The sequence below is a fragment of the Abramis brama genome, assembly GCF_963993115.1.
Source record: "Abramis brama genome assembly, chromosome: 11".
NCBI classification, from domain to species: Eukaryota; Metazoa; Chordata; class Actinopteri; order Cypriniformes; family Leuciscidae; genus Abramis; species Abramis brama.
Window position 1 is genome coordinate 1,665,208 of NC_139973.1, and position 21,681 is coordinate 1,686,888.

The following is a 21,681-nucleotide window of genomic DNA, read 5'->3' on the forward strand; positions in this document are numbered from 1 at the left end:
ACTGTGAATGAAGTCAGACCTCATATATATTTGTGTGTGAGTATATATACATATATATATATATTGTTTTTGGAGAATATTTGTTCAAGTTTATTTTTCTCCCATAAAGTTAGAAAAATAAATGCAACGTCAAGATATTCTCTCAAAACAGATCTTCATATTTTAAACAATTGTGCTTCTCACGTAATGTCTTTCCTCCGTTTATCCACTCCTTTCTGCCTTCATCAGTGGTTTCTCTCTTTTTTCTTGCCATGTCTCGTCACACTCCCGCAAAACCACAGCTCTCCTCAGAGTCTTTTCCAAACCGGCCTGGCGTCTGTCTCCCCCTTATAACACCCTTCTCTCTCTCTCTATCTCTGTGTGTGTGTGTGATATCAAAATATAGACCTACAGTGGCCCCAAAAAGTATTTGGACATGACTGAAGTTTGTTGGGTTTGAAATGATAAATCAACAGATGTAGTGAAGATTATGATTCTCTTCTGTGTAAACTTGAGGAGAACTGACTTCATTCACAGTTAATCACCTGATTCAAACACACTTCAGACATGAAGAACAGCGACATTAGTGAAGGAAAAAAGCATTTGAGACAGACATAATCACATTCACAGATTTTTATTAATGACTTCAGTGTTCACATAAGAGTCAATTCAGGATGAATCCCTGGGGAAAAGTGTCCCAATACACCTGAATTCACCCCTTCATTTTGCAGCTACTGTATGTACTGTTGTGCAAATTAAGTAAAGAGCCGTACACTAAGCATAAACTATTAAATAAATTAGCGACACAGATACATCCTTATACATGTTAACAAAAAAAAGAAGAAAAAAACAGTGTAACGTTAAGGTTCTTCATCTATAACACATCAGAAAATTTTTGGACAAATGGTGAAAACTTGTTTACAAAATATTCAACAACATCTCAAATCAACAGAATCCAAATACATGTCATGTACACAGTTACTAATTGCCTTACGATTGGCTTTATATGCAAGTATAGCACCACTAAGTGGTCGAATTTTAACATTGCAAGTATATAGATAAAAGTCATAAAAAAAGTGCTAAAGTTGGTCAAATTAATCTGTTTCAAAGATACATGGACAAAAATCCCACTAACTCTGTTTTTTATATACAAAATTTGTATTTTTTAACAAATACAATGTGCTTTACAGTTCTCTTAAAACTTTACAAAAATCCTGGCATTAAAATGAATAGTTTAATACGATCAAATTATAACATAAATCAGACTAAAAATGTAAATATATTTAATACTTAAAAAATAAAAGATAATATATACTAAAGTGCCTTTCAAGATTGGTTATTTTATGATATTAATGTATAACAATAGCATAGATTAACACATCTGACGGATACAATGTTCCCTGATTTACCACGGTAATGCATAAATGAGTAGATGTACAGTAGAGTATATGAGTGCACATTACAAAAAGAAACTTCAGCTACACATCATCTTCTCGCAGTTCTCTTGGGTTTCTGAACCTGGATGTTCTGAGGATTCACTACACATCCTTTCTCCTGATAATGATCCAGAAATCTTCTCCACAAGACACTGCAGCGCAGCAAGTTCTCATTACCTGTCAAAATACCAGAATTAAGGCACTGCAATCCAGACATTATGCCTGTTGATAATTACAAACTGCATAATGAAGATAAATCAAAACGAGGTTTATTGTGTCATTAATGGTATTTGGCTTAATAACCCTTAAACTATTCACACAAACTGCACCAGATTAAGATAAATAATACCCATATTGCTTTGAAATTATTGTTAGGACTGAATAATACTCATTATGCGTAAGAGTAGGGTTGGGAATTAGGAATTGGAGACTTGTTATAAAATTAAAATGTTCATTCCTGTGAGTGTGAGCACATTTTAATGTGGTTTTAAACCATTTGAGCGCATGAAGACATGAAAGAGAACTCAATTCGGCACTCACATATAATGCATGAATAGTGAATGAGTTCTCTTTCACGTCTTCCAGCGCTTGGATGGGCAAATACACACAAAATTATGTCAAAATATCCCTGTAAACACCGTTGGTTTTGTCTTAAGTGAACGTAAACAGTTGAGAGAGAAAATGCATGTGCATTCGCTCTTAAAGTGACAGCAGCCTAATAAACCTGATGCTGTCATGAATCTTAATCAAAGAACAAGAAAAAGACTCTTGACTGAATAACTTCTGTAATTTTAGTAAGAATTAATCTGTATTTTATTTATATATATTTTTTTGTAGTGTTATTTTACAGTTCAATTTCTGAACTTTGTTCAGTTGTATTTATTTGTGCTTTAATTTGCTTATTTATATCTGTTATATAAATAAAGGTGACGACTTATTGTGTTACTGACTGTATACTTGTCTTTAATAATGTTTGTAATGAATATTAGTCTAGTTTATTAGTTATTATTAGTTGTTCTTTAGGCTGCTGATTTTTGTTCATGGTATTCAGCTGCAACAGAAAGTTTTGCAAAAAGACAGAACAAATGTTTGATATCAATGTCTGACTTTTTTTTTTTATCATATTGGAATCTTATAATAATAAGGAATTTTATAAGTAGAATCAGAATCGGAATCGCTAAATTTCAAACGATACCAGACCCCACATAAGAGACAAAAATGACTGTGATGTGTGCATTATTTTGCGTAATTCAAATAGCAGATGTAACAGATCAAAATTGTATTATATTCACACATTATTTGTTTCTTCATCAGTAAACTAACCAATGATGCACAGTCCCTCTTGTGCCCTGGTAATGCCCACGTTAACCTGGTGTGGGTCCATGATGAATCCAAGTCGTTTCATAATCCAGGATTTCGTTGGTTGTCTCTCTATGTCAGACTTTGGACAGGAGCGCACAGTTGACATGATGACATATTTCCACTCACTTCCTGTGGCCAAACAAACAAAAGAGAAAAGATCAGAAATAATATTGGCTATACAGTACCAGTCAAAAGTTTGGAAACATTACTATTTTTAATGTTTTTGAAAGAAGTCTCTTATGCTCATCAAGCCTGCAGTTAAAAAAACAAAAAACAAAAAAACCCCCCAGTAATATTATGAAATATTATTACAATTTAAAATAATGGTTCTCTTTTTTAATATATTTTAAAATGTAATTTATTTTTGTGATGCAAAGCTGAATTTTCATCAGCAAGTACTCCAGTCTTTGGTGTCTTATGATCCTTCAGAAATCATTCTAATATGATAATTTGATACTCAGTTATTATCAATGATGGAAACAGTTGTGCTGTTTAATATATTTTTTTGGATAACTTTTTTCAGGATTCATTGATGAGTAAAACGTTAACAGCATTTATTCATAAAAACAGCATTTATTCAAAATAAAAACATTTCTAACAATATAAATCGTTACCATCACCTTTTATCAATTTAACGCATCCTTGTTGAATTAAAGTACTAATTTCTTTAAAAAAAAATATTTATTGTTCCCAAACTTTTGAACGGTAGTGTATATTGTTACAAAAGATTTCTATTCTAAATAAATACAGTTCTTTTTAACTTTTTATTCATCAAATAATCCTGAAAAAAGTATCTCAGGTTATAAAAAAAATATTAAGCAGCACAACTGTTTCCAACATTGATCATAAATCATCATATTAGAATGATTTCTGAAGGATCATAAGACACCAAAGACTGGAGTACTTGCTGATGAAAATTCAGCTTTGCATCACAAAAATAAATTACATTTTAAAGTATATTAAAAAAGAGAACCATTATTTTAAATTGTAATAGTATTTCATAATATTACTGGTTTTTTTTTGTTGTTGTTTTTTTTAACTGCAGGCTTGATGAGCATAAGAGACTTCTTTCAAAAACATTAAAAATAGTAATGTTTCCAAACTTTTGACTGGTACTGTATATGCCTTAATACAGAAACAAACGATATCAAGTGTAAAAACATTTATAAACACAGCTTAGAAAGTATGAATGCCTTGCTCAATATTTACACAGTTAAAACAAGCTCTACTTAGTTGTGCCCTACACATTCATTCATTTGTGCATACATGCATATATTTATTTTAATGTTCTATCATGGGTCCAGAATGGTCCATTGATGTAAAATGGCATTTGTTAAAAAGGTTATTACCTTGACTCCTCATGATGGTGTTGACTGTGATGTCCCTTATACCATTATAGAAAAGGGATTCACTAATTTTCTTAACTTGAGCATTATATGGTGTGAGGATGGCGATGTCCTTCATCTGTATCCCAGCCTGAGTCAAAAGAATGGCGATCCGCACCTGTTGGAAAAATGATTATCAGTGTTACAGCAAAAAAAAAATTAATGAGTGAATGCACAAATAAATAAATACATTTGAATTTTAATTGGTGGAAAAAGTGGGATTTAAATTTTTGTTTTTGTTTTGTTTGTAGCAGAAATAGGAAGGGCTTAGACATTTAAATACTATTTTTTATATATCACATTATTTTACTTATCATTTCCCATGTGTCTCTTTGATATTGTAAGACGAGGTGGTCACGTGACGTCTTTTACTTTTTACAGCGCTGATCTAGATCAACAACAGATATCTGGATATACGTTTTATAAATAATTTTACAGAGATGTCTTTAGAATCAATATAGCTTTTTTAATTAAAGTTACGTTCTGTTATATAAATACATCCAATAACGTCCGTTTAGGATGAAAACGTCCTGAAATTTGAATGTGCGCGCGCTTTGAGGAGTCGTCGTCATGTCTCCTAGGAAACTTAACCGACGACAACACAGTTGCCGCCCAAAATCACGGACTGGGGAGAATCAGAAAGAAGAGTGTAAATCTAATGCTCTCTGTATCAGTTGGAGTTATTAGGTAAGTAAGTTTAATAATATAATTTTTTTTGTAAAAATAACTTAAGTACACATAATTTGTTCGTTTATTTGGAAACGGTTGTCATGTTTTGTAAGTTTTATTTTGATACATGCGTTAAAGATGGATGAAGCCGCCTGTTGATGTGTCAGCCGTCAGGTTATAATAGTGATTCTACTTTGAGACCCTTTTTTAGTCATAGTGACTATTTTGAATCGCAAGATGGCGCTAATTAACTATTCTAGCTCCTGTTATAGAAACCATGGAGTGAAATGAGAGACAATAGTAGCAACTACTATGTGAAATATCTAAATGAGTGATCATCATGAGCGGTTCTAGGATCAGTGGATATTCGAGGCTTAGCCCAGACCTTTGAATGTATATGAAACCATCTTTTGCTTAAATATCGTTATAATATGCTGTATTTTATGCTATGTAGGAGTAGCCTACTACATACAGAGGTTTTAGGTGTATGATCTTAGATAATAGTTCCTTCTTTTACTTTCTAAACAAACACACGTATTATACCTGTAGCAACCTACAAAATAAATGACCCCCCCCCCCCATATAAACTGCATCATGTGTGTAAATTAATAGGCAATAGAGTTTAGTTTGCACTATAGCCCAGATACACTATTTCAGCCTACTGCACTTCTAACTTACCACTTCTTCTGCCTCTTCCTCATTTGCCTTTGAATTTTCATTCCCCTGTTCAGTTCTGACCAGCAGACTTTTCTCCTTTCCTTCAACATGACCAAAGACTATGCATGTTTGCCTTGATTTAGCATGGAAGAGACTTGGTTTGGGTCGAGTTCCGGTTTTTAACTTTCCTGCATAGAACTCCTGAGATGGAAATGCACAGATGCCTTCTTGCTGTAAGAGACAAGATGTGTAAAATAAATTAGAATTTTAAGGTGAAACTATAACAATAGCACAGCTGATGTGTAATTGATTAGATCATTGTATCTTTAATGATCATCTTCTAGATCATTAATATCACTAGATAAAAAAATACTATTGTTAAATAAAAAACAACAGAACCGCCCTTTCTAGACACTTAAAGCAAATAAACAACAACTGAAAGAAATACCGGTATGTAGATACTATACAGTGTTAAAGCTATATTCTGATCATTTATTACCATTCTGTACTGAGTGTCAAGCATGAGTGCTTTCTCCATGTAACGTTCGAAAAGAGATTTGCTCATTCCCAATCGCTCCACCACATCACAGTGCACTACAGGTTGCAGCTGCATATGATCGCCAAGAAGAACAATCTACAACAAGAAAATAATAGTATAAGAACCCAGAAGTGGATCCAACTACAGTAATGCATGTTGTAGTCAATGCAAACATAGTGAAAATAGAATACTATCCGTTTTACCCATATTGATGTGAATGTTGATTGAGGTGAAGCCTCCAGTAACTTTTAATGTGTGTTATTCAACCAATCCATGCTGCTAATATCCAGGTTTTATTGTTTGTCTAAAAAGAACTTTGGTTTGCATTCATACCTGCTCTGGTTTATGAGCCACTAGAGGAATAAAGGCTTCAGGTTCAGTTGCCATGGCACATTCATCAATGATGATCTGTTTTAAGTCGAGGGCATCAGCTAAGGCAGAGTGTGAGGCGGCAGTGCAAGTGCACAAGATGACATCGTGCTGCAATAATTCGTGTTTTCGAGCCAATTTGAGAGTGTCTTTGTAGCTTTAAAACAAAAAAAGGTTTTGTTTTGCAACTTTAATACTTGTGTCCAAACAATTTCCAACAACAAGAAACAATAATTAGGAACCAAAAAGAGATGTTGAGCCATACATACAGTTTTTTTTCTTCAGGAGTGAGTTGATCTCCTCTTCCGATTTTCAAATCGAATGCTTGTATTTGAGTGGAATATCTGTTGCCAGCCTTTCGAATCAGGTGGTGTAATGCAATGGAACTAATAAAACAGCAACAATAAACGTGTTAATGGAAATCAAGGTTTAAACACACACACACATAAACACTGATAATTATTATATCCACCCAAATAAGTGATTGATGGACAATATTTGGGGAATACCTGAGTTCTGTGTTTGGTTTTTCCCCTCTTTTAGAATTGCGTGACAGCTTAAGATTGGAGTCTGGGTAAGGAAACTCCAACATCTCCATCTGACTACTGTAGATTCTGAGAGGTCGAACATCTGTTCTAAGTTTTAGGAGATGACCTGCAACACATTTGAATAACCAGTTAAATTTGCAGTGATCATAGGTCAGGTAATGTTCTTTAAAAGGGAATCATGTAACATCTGCCTCACTAGTGGCTTCAAATTGACCAAGGGCCAGATTTACTAACAGCTTACGCCAGCACACACCCTCTTTTGGTGTTAAAAACTACTGCCAGGATTTACTAAAGACACGCAATGAAAAATTTGCGCTGAAAAGGCGTGGACAGTGTTATTTTGGCGGCTGACCTTATTGCATATGTATTTGTAGGAGTTTTCCTCTTAGGTGCAAAATTCATGGGAGGAGAGTATTTAAATGAATTACGCAAGGTGATTTACTAAAGTTTGCTCTGGTCAATTTACCGGTGTTTGTGCCATTATTTACTGCCCAAAAAAAGCATGTCTTAAACCAGACGCTAACTGGTAGATTGCGTTGGTTATTATGGAAATGATCTGATTGCGTCTGTGTTCTTTAATTTGCGCATTGTCAGTAGATCACGCGCAGAACTTTACACTCCCATCTGCACTTTTTTGGAATTGCGATCTCACGCAAATTTGCCCTGTTTAGTAAATCTGGCCCCAAATGGAATAGCATTCTAGATATTACTATACTGCTTTTACTATTTCTGCAATATTTACAGTACATACTTGTGAATATTCAAAATTCTGAATATTTGAATGACCTACTACTTTGCCAATATGCAAAACAACCGTATTTTTTTTTTACACGATTTGTAAAATTTACCTGCTACAACATCAACAGATTTATTTGAAGGGCCACAGTACAGAATAGCTCTCTTCTTCTGTGAACTGGAGGTTGGAAGCTGTTGGATATTCTTGAGCATCCAGTACACAATATGGACACCAACAACAGTTTTTCCAGTCCCTGTGAAAATGCACAACAATAGTATAGCAGGAAAGGACTACAACTTACAATAGCCTTTGTGAAACCAAAGAAGGTCAGAAAACATCTCTCACCTGGTGGTCCTTGGATAAGAGTGAACGGGTTGGTCAGTGCTTCTCTTATAGCTTTACATTGACTGTTGTTTAGATGGGAAAACCCAGAAGGGAGATAATTGTCAATCTCAAATCTGGCTGGGTTCTGCTCCGGATTTGTACATCCTTTGAGGAGATGTATAGTGTTAAATAAAATTAAACTACATTTGAAGAGATTTTGAAAAGAAAATGGCTCGTACTGTAAGTCACTATAGTTTGAAAGTAATAAACTATTTATATTCTATGTAAGTAATATAAAATATAGATAGGCTATGCAAGATGTTACAAAGAGGCATTAAAAGAGAAACTGTAGTACCTCCAGAGTTGATTTTCCTGCCCATGGCAATCGTTTTCACAAGGTGGTTAGCTTTGGTAAGCCTGCTAATTGCATTCTCTTTACGCCTGCAAAGAAGCATAACAATTAATGAAGCTTACATATATTGTTTGAAGATGTGCTCATAATTGAAGGACACACATTAAACTATACCGTGTATAAATATACTCAAAAGAGTAGCTTTAAAATGAATCAGTCTGTATTTTTGAACATTTTAGTCAGCTATAGTATAAATGATTTGTAGTCTTACACATCTGGCAGAAGCTTTGTAATCAGCTCCAGAGTAAACCTTGTCTTCTCGCAGAATATCGCTTCTGGAATATTTGTCATGGGCATGTGGTTAATCAGAAAATCGATTCGTAAGTTCTTTGGTTCTTTGGAGTCTGTTTCTTCAACTTCTGTAATTATGCCATGGGCCACCCAAGTGATAGAAGGAACATCCATGAGAGCTTTGCACTGATTGTTTTCCAGAAAGGGACCACTCTGACTTTGGTGAATCCTAGTTCGAATGCAGAGAAAACTTTCCCTCAGGTCACATTCAATAGACCACTGAGATTTCTTGTCAAGAGGGAGGAGAAAAAAACCTTTAAGGTTTTTTTGAGGAGAGGTTTCCCATTTCAAGGCTACATCTTCAATAAGAATGCTCTCATTTTCGGCCACAGCACTGGAGGCTGACTCCATTTCACACAAAGGCTTCCATATTGCCTGATAATCCATGTACGAGTTGTATGAATTCCTTGATGAGAGTAACGCATATTTTGAAAAACAACTGATTGGATCTTTCACATGATCCAAACAAATCTCAAATTTTGGATGCACAATAAACAGCTGAATTGCTGGTGTCCATAATCCTCGAGCTGTGGCTGTACCTAGCTGCACCTCGACTGCCTCACCTTGCTTTATTCTCAGCGACAGTTCGGCATAATGCTCAGAGTGCGTGGAATCAGATTTTTCTGAACCTTTAGAGTTTCTCAGTCTTTCCGGGAATTGTCTTGTATGGATTGTTGAGCTAACATCAAGCTCCTCAATCAGGGGAAACATTATGTCCCAGTTTTCTTCTCTAACAGCAGCTGCTAGGCATTTCCAGGACTTTGTAGGGACATAGGCCATGACTGAGTTTGGATTTTGTTGTTTGACTTCTGCATGGATGTGAGGATTGGAGAATGAATATATCCTTCGCACCCATTTCAAGATCATGCATTTGTTTGTTTCATCAAATTCTGGTTGATCTGCCAGCTGAAGATCCCTGTACATAATGTCTAAGTTTTCTGATATAGAGGCCCTGTTAAGTGGGAAGGATACTCTGAAGTTTGACCCTGACTGATTTAGCTCCACAATGTACGCCACCTTCTTTTCACTTTGGGTCGACAGTTTTAATGCAAAATGTAGAGCATTGGCTTTCTTCTCATATGCTGACTGTTGATCATTTTTCCTGGAAAATTCCATGCAAGACATGTTAATGTCTTGAGCTGTGTACCTACTGTTTGTCTTGTCGATCACAGAATGAAGAAGGCGCTGCACGATAACATCTATGTATCTGCGGACTGGAGATGAAGCCCATGTATAGCTGTCAAGATCTAAATCATAGTGCCCAATTCTTGAGACATGTGTTGAGTTTGAGCGCAGAATACATGCTTTGTGAAACAGTCTCCTAAATGCAATAGCAAAAGGGAGAAGTTGGGGGTGAATGTCATCAGTTGCAACAAAGTCAATTATTTTGTACACATTTTTCTGCTCTGCTGCTGTCTTCAGGCATCTCAAAAGAGATTTTAATACAGGGAAGGTTTCAGAATCAAAAATGTCAGCCTGAGGGGTTGGCATGGCTGTGTACCGAATCAAACCTTGGTTATTCAGTTCACGAGACACTTGTTCACTCTCATGAGCTCGACTTGAGAAATGAACAGATAGTGGAATCAAGGATGCATTTTTGTCAAAGAGGTCAGTAATCTTTTCACTTTTTGGCCTGTCCTGACATCTCATTGGAGTTATGTTCCTTGTTGTTTCATCGAACAGAAGGCGTTCAGCAACTGTGTGGTTAAACATGACCATCAGCTCTTCCACCATTTGGTGAGATTGTCTTCTTCCAAGGGTTACGTCCTCATCTGGCTGTTTGTAGCACCAGCTTTCCTGTTTCCTGTATCTCCTGTGAACTTCAGCAAACTTCCATGCTTTCACAAGGCAGATTTCAAGTGGGTCAGAATGCTGAGGATTTTTTTCAAGGATGTCCTCAGCTTCATCATAGGAAAACTTCCTCTTGGAGTGAATGATAGACTTGCAAATGACTCTTCTCATTATGTGGTTTGTCTTTGTATCTACTTGTATTATCAAGGAGATTGCTCGTCTGTCATGGTTTGGGATTAAACTGAAGAAATTGGCACTCAATTCTTTAGGGAACATGTATATTGGCTCCTTCCCACGTGGATAGAAAGCAGTGCACAGCTGTCTTGCATATTTGTCCAGTTCACTGTCTTTAGCCACAAAGCTTGCAACATCAGAAATGTGAACTCCGATTTCATAGTACTCACCTAAATCCTGTACACTGATTGCATCATCAAGGTCTTGTGAATGAGCAGGATCAACAGTGAATGTTGGGAGCATGCGAAAATCTCTTCGTCCATCTTCAAATAAACTGAGACCTTGAAAGTCTTGCATCTGTTTTTTCAAAGATGAAGAAAGTGTCCTCCTCAACTGGAACTCGATTTCGAGTACATTCAATCCATCATCTATAGTTGTTATTTTTGGAAACACACTCACAACTATTCCCAAGGGAAAATTGCCTTTCTTTCTCCACTTAAGGACTTTGACAACAAAGAGGTATTTTCTACGTGCTTCCTCATTTATTTTAATGAAACTCTTTATATGGCAGTTGTCTGGATTTCGTACAGCAATGTGGTCTGGTTTGTCCTTTGAAAATGGTGTGTAGATTTTGGTTATGCATTTGTTGATAGGTGTCATCATTTGATTGTCATATCTTTCAAGGGTGCAGACAAATTCTTTGACAGTATCTGCACTTTCAAGGACGTTGATTACTTTTCCAATAGGGTGATCTGATTCCTCACTCAGGATCTCCACTGTTACTTTGTCTCCAGGGAATGCCTGTCCCATATTCTTTCTACCCTTGATAACGATTCTCAGAGTCGGCTCATCAAGTGGTACTGCATAACCACACACATGATTCTCTTTGACTAGCTCACAGTGTTTGTGGATTGTAGAGCTAGTAAACAATTGCTCTTCATCTGCTTCTGTAATCTCGTTGTTCACATTACTGACAAGATGCCCATTGGTAAAAATGGGAAATAAGCCTTCCTCTGTCAATGCAACATTGATGTCTTTGCTCTCATCAAGAAGCTCTTGAAGTATTGGGTCTTCTGTGTCTAGTATTTCAGATGTAGTTGATTCACTATCACTACTCTCTTCATCCTCACTTCTGCAGAGCTCAGATATCTCAAGGAGATCTTGTTTCAAAGAATCCAAGCTAAAGTCATGGGCACTTCCCTTGTTGATGCAGTACTCTATGTAAGATCTCCATAGTCTCCAGCACATACCGAACTGATGGCAAGAAATTGCAGCTGCATCTCCAACAACAATTATTTGGGATTGGGCTCTTGTCATAACAGTATTCAACACTCGCATGTCATTGAAAAACTCGAGACAGGTCCGGTCCGTCTCCAATAGGCTGTCCTTGGTGTGCACAGTTGAAATCACAATGACTCTGAATTGTTTTCCTACAAAATATGGGAAAAGGCAGTATGCTCTTACTGTCAATCATATCCATGAATACTAGAATGTTTGCACATAATCATGGCATAGCATTACATTTGAGTAATGCATCATCCTTACCTTGCACATTTTCGGCATTCTCCACAGTGAAACGGGGCAGTCTTAGCTGACGCAGTCTTTGCCGTATTTCCAACACCTGAAACACAAAAGAGGCAAAAGCATCTGGTAAAAACACACTGACAGGAATTAGATGAATTTGCAGCATAAATTGGTGAATGGCAATATGTTTGATACCTGTCTGCCTTGAGAAAGGACGCAGACTGATTCTGGATCTTTATCACCCCACTCCTGCGGCCATTCCTCCATTATTCCTTGCACAATGTCAACAACACTTAGAATTTGTTCCGGATTGAACCAGGACATGCTTGTTGAATCCAAAAAGCATTCTCCTCTTACATGATGGAACTGCAAGGCATGCTGGTGTGGATGAGGAGGCACATCTCCTTTAGCCCTGATCACATCGGTCTTTCCCACATAAAAATGTGTTGACACAAAATCCACAATGTCCTTTGTGGAACGGTAGTTTTCATTGAAAATGATTCGGCTTTGTTTGGCAGCACTGTTGTTTTCAGCTTGGTAGTAATAGAAGAGGCGATTGAGCAGGGTATGTTCTGAGCATTTGTCTTGTCTTACAGAGAAGAGCTTGGGTCCCATCTGCATGTGATCTCCTGCTAAAACAACACGTGTATTTTTACCAGCCAAGCCCAATGCCATAAGAGCCTCACACTCCAACATCTGAGAAGCTTCATCAATCAGAATGTGGCTGAAGTAGTTTTCAGGTAGCGTCATGTCATGGAAGAAACGAGCCAGCGCAGTTGTTGTTATGATGATTCTTGTGGAATCTAGAACAGCTTTATCAGGAAACTCAAATTGATTGCCGGCTTTGGATAAATGGCAGTACGGTAGAATGATAGGATCAGTGGATCTGATATTGCTTTCCATTGCCTTGATTCTCAAAGGTTTGGCTTCGTGATGAACAGTTGTTACATATTCATGGAAGTGACCTCTTATATAAAGATCAGCTGAACTGCATTGGGAAAAAATAGATAAATAATAGGCTGGTACAATTAAACATTTAGAACAATGCATTTGGCAGACATTTTTATGCAAAGGGCCATTGCCTTCAAGGTATTCATTTTATCAGCTTATGAATGCTCTACTGTTTGAGCTACAGGAATGCAAATGTATTTTAAACAAATGTAGGCCTGTATGACAGGTCACTTCCCTGTTGAAAAGACCAGCATATGTTGTGTTTTGGAAGCCCAGTGTCTCCACAAGGCTTTTTTAACAATGCTGGTCCACCAGCTATACCAGAACCAAACAAGCACTAACCAGCATAAATCAGCATGGAATTTAAAGTTATTCTGAGTATTCTGTGCCACAGAATTACGATGCCTTACCTGTTTGTGTGTGTGCAAATCAGGATTTTGTTCTGTGGTTGCTGCACAAGAGCCTGGGCCATCTTTGCAAGGGTTCGAGTTTTCCCTGTTCCAAAAGGTCCATAGATCAACAAAGGTGGGATACTGCTTCTGTTGTCCGTTACACCCAGGACAAAGTTCATTGCGGCTTGCTGCTTCTCATTTAACTCTTCGGGATCTGACTGGCAAGAAATACAGAAGTTGATGTTTTTCAGATCAGGCAAAACTTTGTCCAAGTCGGGGAGATCATCAATGGCCTTGTGCATCTCGCAGAACCATATACGATGTATTTGGTACTGGACTTCCATCTCACATTGCTCTCCATTCTGCAGATTTAGATCAGTGCAGCATTGTTTGGAAAGCTGTAGATGTACTTGTGTATCAGTGGTAGTGTCTTTCAGAAAGTTAGCCTCATAAATAGACCCAAGATAATTATCGTTTTTCAAGACACGAACAAGAGATCTGATAGCATGTCTTTTCACTATGAAACCTTGAGGGGCATCAGGGGTGAGAGGGTGAGACACAGGCACAGCCGCAAAAAGTTCCCCCGTATTAGCGAATTTCAATCCAAACCTGTAATCATACAGTTTATTTTCCAAATGCACAGTCCCTCGTAGATTCAGCCTGAAAATATTTTGGAACAAAGAGAGTACATTAGAGTTGTTATAAATTGCAATAGTCAAATATTGGATTTAGACCTAAACATATACTCTACCTGGCAAGCAGTTCACTTTCTTCCTTTTCCTCCTGGTACAAAAAGTTGTGCATGCTCTGTTTGTAATTCTCACGGTTAATCGAACTGATTGACTGGAGTTCCTTGATGAGTGGGTATCTGTTTAGCAGCTCTCTCTGTGCCTCATCTCTTTCAACAAAAGGAATGACTTCCAGGCTTTCCTCATTCCAGGGCTCAATATCCCTGGCAGTCTCTGGATTTTCTTGCAGAAACTGAGGTGCTTGGCTTGTTCCATTACACTCATCCTCTCCAACTCTGACCTTGAGTTTTTGCCGCAGTACGGGTCTCGTATTGAAGTCGAACACTACCCACTGCTCATACAGGCCTGGTTGGTCAGATTTGAAGGACACTGGAATTTCATACACTGCAGAAACAATTTACAGTCATTGTTATTGAATAATGAATTAATAAGTAAAGTTTCTTTCTGGGTTAAGTAAGAAACATTCAATCTTCACCTTCAGTATTCTTTTTAAACCAAGCACTAGTGGAATATGACAGTTCCTCATGGGGGTCTTTGCTGAGGCTGAATTTCGCCCCCTGTTCCCGTCTGAGTAAAGCGATCACTTCTAGAGGTTCCTGAAAGGAATTTAAATCAAATTGAGACTACAGATCAATGTCTACAGATGTGGCTATCCAACACTACTAACATTACATATTTTTACTTTACTTTAATCCTCAAAATAACCCAGGTGAAAAAGAAAAAAAATGCAAAATGTATTTGAAATACATTTATTTTATGCTAAGTATACTACAAATACATTTCCATATGTACTTAATATAAATACCCTGCTTTTCGTGTACTAAATTGGTATACTGGTCTTTACCAGTATCTGCTAATTTAGAACAACTAATTTTGTACTTAATGCACTTTAGTCCGGAAATAGTGGTGAGGTCCAACTAAAGATATACAGTACTTAAGTACATTTGATTGTGCTTAAGTGGAACTATTGCAACTATACTTTAGGCACACTTTAAATATCTTGCATTTAAAGATATTATACAGAGATCATACTATCCTTACTAAGAGTGATATTAAAACACATTTTTTTAAGTTGAAATTACTTATACATCTTAGTTGATTGTACTTATAATTTTTAGGCAGCAACTTTTTATTTTATTTTTTATTTTTTAACAGTTTTCAGTTTGGCAGATTACAGAGCTGTTTACATAATCCAAAAAAATTGGATTATGCATTATTACACATTTATCCCACCCAACATATAGACTTGGTAATAAAAACTAACAACTTTATCAAGAGCCTATTAACTTTTGCAAGAATGCCTTGAATCTTTTTCTTTTTTTTTTCATAATGATAAGGTATTTCTCAGGGTTTGTTGATCATTTAGCTGATCAATAGGCACAAAACATTGCTTTGAACCCCACAATTCCTAAAAAACCAAGAGAAAATATTGTAGTATCATTAGTTAATGCACAAACCTTAGAAATAATGGTAAAACTCCATGTACACTGTATTCCCTTTTTCCTTACATAGACACTGTCTAAATCTGGGTCGCAGGTGATAGAAACATCAGGAAGGGTGTCGCTGACCTGCAGGAATATTGATTCAATCATTGTTTATGATGTTGTAAAAAGCAAATATGTACAGTAATAATCAAGCTTTGGTTTTAAATATATGCTAAATAATTTAGCATCAGCCAATGAAATAAAATCGTTAGCATTGTGCCACTAATGACATTATACATTGTTCATAACTGTATGGCCCACTTACAATAATTTTCTTGTTGTCGCTGTGCCTGTATTCCTCCAAAAGAATGTCCTGATAGGACAGCAATCCCAGCTCGGCTGCATCCCTGGCTTTTTTCCGTGTAGCCTTGATTCTTTTTTGCCATTCATGAAGTTCCTCTCGACTGTGTGCCTTTGTGCAATTATCCCCATACTCGCATATCAGGGATCTATGGGAGGACATTTTATTGGCTTCTTTACGTATAGGCTGCAACGGAACTGACTATAATGACACTTTTTTCTTTATAGAGCTGCATTACAACTATGTTTGCACCATTGAATCATTATTTGCCTGTTGATCACTATAAACTGATGAATGTTTGCACTGTATTTTATCTCCTTTTTATTCTAAACTGAACTCAAATGGCACTGAGAATTGGGTAAGAGAGATGAAACCCTGCTGATGGCCTGGGTCTGTGGTGGAGTAGTGAGTTTGAAGTGATTAAAGGGACACTTCACCCATTTGCATTAAGCTTTGCATTGTTAGAAACCCAGTCATACTATTGAATGGTCGTGCAACACTCTCTCATTTTCCCCATATACGGGAGAAATCCGTTATTTACCTCTTACACTTCCTCCTACAATGACGCAAAAATCTTCATTTTGCGTCATTGTAGGAGGAAGTGTAAGAGGGGGGGATTTCTGTTGAGACTACAGACACGTTCCTCATCTTTCCCAGGGGGCGGGACCCGCTCACGCTACAGACCTATTACAGATCAGTGGGTGGGACTTTACTCTCTGAAACTGAAAGCAATATCCTCCATCTTGTTTGAAGCTAAGCTAACAGGCGCTGTGGAGACAGATGTACAGTTATGACAATAGCGGAGGAGAGTGCTCAATATGATATAGAGGAAGAGGATTTCGGAAGTCTGATGCTTGAATCAGGTGTTTGTGGCTACTTTTACAAGCCGCATTATAGCGAAGAGCAGCCGAGGCAGAAGACCTGTCTGCCGCGGACGAGGAGCCCGGACTGGCTCGAGTTAGGGCGGACCGGTGGCGCCGGTGATCTCACTATGCAACTACGAACCGCTACGAACACAGAGATAGAGTCCGTCTGCGGCAAAGAATTTCAACGATGACAATTTCTCCTGGACGAAATCTCTGAATCAGACGAGGACACGGACGTTTGTGTTGAGAACTATCCTAGTTTCGCACCGCATATGTTCTGACTGAACATCCAGGTACCATGCAATAATTCACCTTTTCGAAAGAAATACAAACGAGGAGTAATGCACTAATGAGTTCGCCAACTAACTAGACATTTTGTGTGAATGTGAAATTAATTTCAAGCTCTGGTGGTAGCTAGCCTTGTAGACGGAAGAGTGATTTCTCTTATAGGCAGATATGCGCTTTCTGGATTAGTGGGAGTGGCTTGCGGAGCTGTGCAATGTGGTGCATTGTGGGAGTTGTTGTCTTTCATACAAATGCGTCCTGAAGTTATTTTTTGTCTTTTCTCGGTCACAAAGGCACCAAATTCAAAATTTATTTTACATTTCGACTACATATATGACCCACTTTAAATAAAAAACAATGTTCAAATGGGTGAAATGCCCCTTTAAACCCGAGGTTCTGTGGGGTGCGGACTGGATCGACTTGGAGCTTCCGAACAAATTGGTTTTTGGGGTGCGGACTGATGAGGCAATGAACCCGAGGTTACCCTTTGAGTCAGTCCTAGAGCTCCCCCTGTCCAATTTTAGGGAAAAATTAGGTCTATTGGAGATGTCCGATAGATTTTTTGGGCGTGTTGAAAGAACACCACAGACACAGTACAATCCACATGGGATAATCTCACAGTATAGCAGCTGTGCAAAATATGATACACTGGTGTTTTGCCAGATGAGAAGTTTATTTATGTATAATCTTATTACTCTTTTAATTATTTTTATAACTGTATGTCCGACTAATTGCACTGTATTCTAAACTGAACTCAAATGGCACTGAAAATTGGGTAAGAATTACTTAATTGGGGAACTTAAGAGATGAAACCCTGCTGATGACCTGAGTCTGTGTTGGAGTAGTGAGTTTGAAGTGATTAAACCTGAGGTTCTGTGGGGTGCGGACTGGATCAACTCCATTCCTAGAGCTTCCAAACAAATTGGTTTTTGGGGTGCGGACTGATGAGGCGGTAAACCCGAGGTTACCCCATGAGTCCTAGAGCTCTGTTTTAACTGTTTTAATTTTCCTTGCTTTCATTTTTTGATTATTTAAATTTCTTTCTGTAAAGCACTTTGAATTTGAAACTTGCCTTGCCTAAACTGCTTTGAAACAATGTAAATAAAGGTGACTTGACTGCTTTGACTTGCTTCGAAACAAGCAAACATCTATTGGCATGTCATGCTTCATATAAATACCTTGCACACAATTTCAGGTCCTTGTATGTTGGTGGCGGATCACGGTACTTCCATTGCAGAGAAGTATCTTCAAAGATCAGTCTCCTGTGCTTTACCGTGAAACAGTGGTTCATGAATTCCTCGTCACCTCGGAAGTGTTCCTGACATAACATGCAGCTTCCTTTCTCTTGAGGCCTTGACTGCAGTGTCCTTTGGTTTTGTTTTATCAGATTCACAAGCTGAGGAATTGTCAGATTTAAATCCTTCATGACGTTCCACACCGATGCTTCCTCTGGGCACCTAGCAAAGGAACATCTACTTCCATGTGTTGAGCATCCACGTTCTTCAGTGTAGTGCCAGCAAGCAACATACTTATGAGGTCTGGGAAAGTCTGGCAGGGGAGCAACTGGCCTCCACACTGAATTGGGACATTTCCGCTGGACCAGTAAGATGTTTTCTGAGCACTTATGGAAGATCTGGTTAAGGGAGTATGAAATCGCACTGTGTTTTCTACAGCACTTCTTACATCTCACACACAGATTGAACGTCTCTTGTAATATTTGAAGGTTAAGATGATTTCCTACAGGAGCCATGACTCAGAAGGCATGAAATTCCTGTGAAAAGAAATCATTTGTAATTAGAATAAGATCCATTTACTATGGAAAGCGTTTTTCCGCCACAGAATAAAACATTTTAAAAGATAATTACGACTTTTTATCTCACAATTACAAGTTTATATCTCGCAATTCTGACTTTATTTCTCAGAGTTGGGAGATATAAACTTGCAATTGCGAGTTATAAAGTCCCAATTCTAAGGAAAAAAATACTTTTTTTTCACAATTCTGACTTTATAACATGCAATTGTAAAAAAAAAAAAATAATAAAATTAAGAATTGGGAGATGAAAAGTCGCAATTACCATTTATTTAAAAATTATTTTTATCCTGTGGTGGAAACAAGCCATAATTTTCACCTTTTTTTTTGTTTTAAACGCTGAAATATTACACATTCTAATTCTGATGAACTTTGACTTCCTTCTGACTACATTAACATCAGTTGTAAGGAGCATATCTTTACACACAGTAATTCACATCTATAAAAACGGTGTGGTAGTTAAAAATTATTAGCCTGCCAACACAAAGTTTATGATAAATGTAAAAACAAATACTGAATAAGTGCGGATATGACAATAATTTCTCCACAGAACAATTTCTTATTTGTATTTAAGGTTATAAGCTGCTGATTAAACTAAACACCTTATAACAGTAATTTACATTTAATCGTTTAGCAGCAGACGCTTTCAGGTCACCTTCTCTTAAAGGAACAGTTCAGTTCTGTAATGTTTTACTCACTCTCATGCTGAGTACGGCTTGCTTCCTTCCGTGTTTAGCAGAGTGAGAGACTCAGTCAGCATTCACTGTTGCTGTAAATGGTGACTGAAGCTGCCATTCGTTTGAGTGCCACAAATGATATTTTTCACAAAGCTTCATGAATTGTTTTCCACTAAATAATAGGCTAAACGGTTCACAAAAGAATCAGGTAACATGAACTAGTAATGCAAAGAATCATCTTACCTTCATATAAAGGGTTTTCTGATACGCCACAATCTTCCTGTAACACGGGTATCTTCTTGCTAGAGGCGTTTAAGCAATTTATATAGATGTTGCTGAGTGACGCTGGCTAAGCCACTCCCTTCTAGAATTACAGAATAAGTTTCCATTTCCAGGACAGTGTGTTTGTACGTAACAGTGCAAATTCAGCTCTAGCTTTCAGTTTCACTACTGATGAAAACAACAGGAAGCATTAGCTTTAGCTTAGGTTTTACAGAATCACAAACAAACAGCTCTCAATGTCAGTTGTAATGGGTATAAAATGTATGTAGATATTATAAATATGTTTTTTGCTGTTAAAAAATAATGTTTGTGTGTAATGTGCATTTTTAAACCATGAAGTAAGCACACATTAGACATGTTTTCCACATTGCACAAGCTTATTTGTTTCACAAAATATTTCCGAATGGAACTTACCTTGCAATATACTGACCATTCTTTTTCCCGTATTTAAAATGTGTCTTTTAACAGGGACCTTATGATGAAAGAAAATGAGGATTATATACACACTCTCATTAAATGAGAGCTTGTTATGTGGGGAACACTTTAAATGCAAAGCTAAATAACTGTGACATTTTCAGAACCAGTTAGTGCTGAAGTTGATAAGATCGAATTGAAATAAGGTTTCAAATGTCAAATTTAGAAAAAAAATAGATGACTGAAAAAGAAACTATCTTGGCTGATAAATTTGGTTGGAATTGAAACTAAGAACTTTGATCTGTGGTGATGTTTACCTGTGAAACATGCTTACATCTGTGAAAATTGAACAAAGTTAAACAGTTACCGACTAGAACACAAACTATTAAACAAAACAGCTGAATGAAACTGCTTCAATTGTCCCTTGAAGACTGACATCATATGCATATGGAGTGTTAATATTTATGTTTCTACCACCTGACCCTGACCACTCCCTTTTAAATGCCATATTAAATAAGGTTATGTAAATGTTTCCACAAACAAAACAGGTTAATGTGCTACGTGTCTGAATAACCCACTATTCTGCCTCTGATTAAGGGCCCAGGAATGTCATAATTGTGTTTACTTTTAAAAGTGCTTTCAGATCCACCTACCTCACAAGAAACCAGGAGACACAGAGACACACACACACACACACACACGCACACACACACACACACACACACACACACACACACACACACACACACACACACACACACACACGTTTACTTAGCTATCTAAATTGGGACATTCCATAATAGTTTTTATACTGTATAAACTGTATATTATCTCCCCTTACACTAACCCTACCCCTAAACCTACCCATCACACACACACACACACACACACACTAACCCTAATCCTAATCCTAAACCTACCCATCACAAAATTTTCTGCATTTTTACATAAAAAAAACAACAACCTTTAATTACTTTATTTTTATACCAGATTTACAAATGAGGTCGTCCCTAAATTGAGGTTTTTGGAGATTTTGGTCACTTCTGGGTAAATATAGTTAAGTAGGTACACACACAGTAATATATCTTCTAGGCCTGCTGCAGTGTGCACTAATATTAGCAAAAAAAGGAAGTATCTAAGCAAACAAAACAGCTTCAGTTTCAGTAATTTGCATCACACTTTGACCAGTGTTTGTCATAGATACTTGATGACGCGTATGCAAACACACCATTCTTTTACTGAGCTTTGATTATTGCTTCAGCAGCATTTACGAGC

General features: G+C 37.1%; 1 protein-coding gene across 1 annotated transcript; it reads right to left on the reverse strand.

Moving 5' to 3' along the window:
- Positions 1 to 597: 597 nt before the first annotated feature.
- On the reverse strand, positions 598 to 20,056 carry helz2a (helicase with zinc finger 2a). The gene is made up of 21 exons (XM_084129090.1): positions 19,954 to 20,056; positions 18,402 to 18,994; positions 16,037 to 16,220; positions 15,745 to 15,855; positions 14,763 to 14,883; positions 14,290 to 14,671; positions 13,557 to 14,198; positions 12,391 to 13,183; positions 12,217 to 12,292; positions 8,627 to 12,101; positions 8,359 to 8,444; positions 8,025 to 8,168; positions 7,792 to 7,932; positions 6,905 to 7,049; positions 6,665 to 6,781; positions 6,360 to 6,552; positions 5,988 to 6,122; positions 5,510 to 5,719; positions 4,127 to 4,280; positions 2,739 to 2,906; positions 598 to 1,592 (listed from the first exon to the last, which is right to left on the reverse strand). The coding sequence occupies exons 2-21, from the start codon at positions 18,971 to 18,973 to the stop codon at positions 1,465 to 1,467; spliced, it is 7,977 nt and encodes a 2,658-aa protein (XP_083985216.1). The 5' UTR covers positions 18,974 to 18,994; positions 19,954 to 20,056; the 3' UTR covers positions 598 to 1,464.
- Positions 20,057 to 21,681: the final 1,625 nt, after the last annotated feature.

What these genes read in the sequence shown, in the direction of transcription:
- helz2a (XM_084129090.1), bottom strand. Translation starts at nt 18,973, where the DNA reads ATGGCTCCTGTAGGAAATCATCTTAACCTTCAAATATTACAAGAGACG. An exon ending in ATTTGCACACACACAAACAG is followed by an intron (nt 13,184 to 13,556) that starts GTAAGGCATCGT and finishes TTCCCAATGCAG; the next exon opens with TTCAGCTGATCTTTATATAA. An exon ending in TTGACACTCAGTACAGAATG is followed by an intron (nt 5,720 to 5,987) that starts GTAATAAATGAT and finishes TGTCTCTTACAG; the next exon opens with CAAGAAGGCATCTGTGCATT.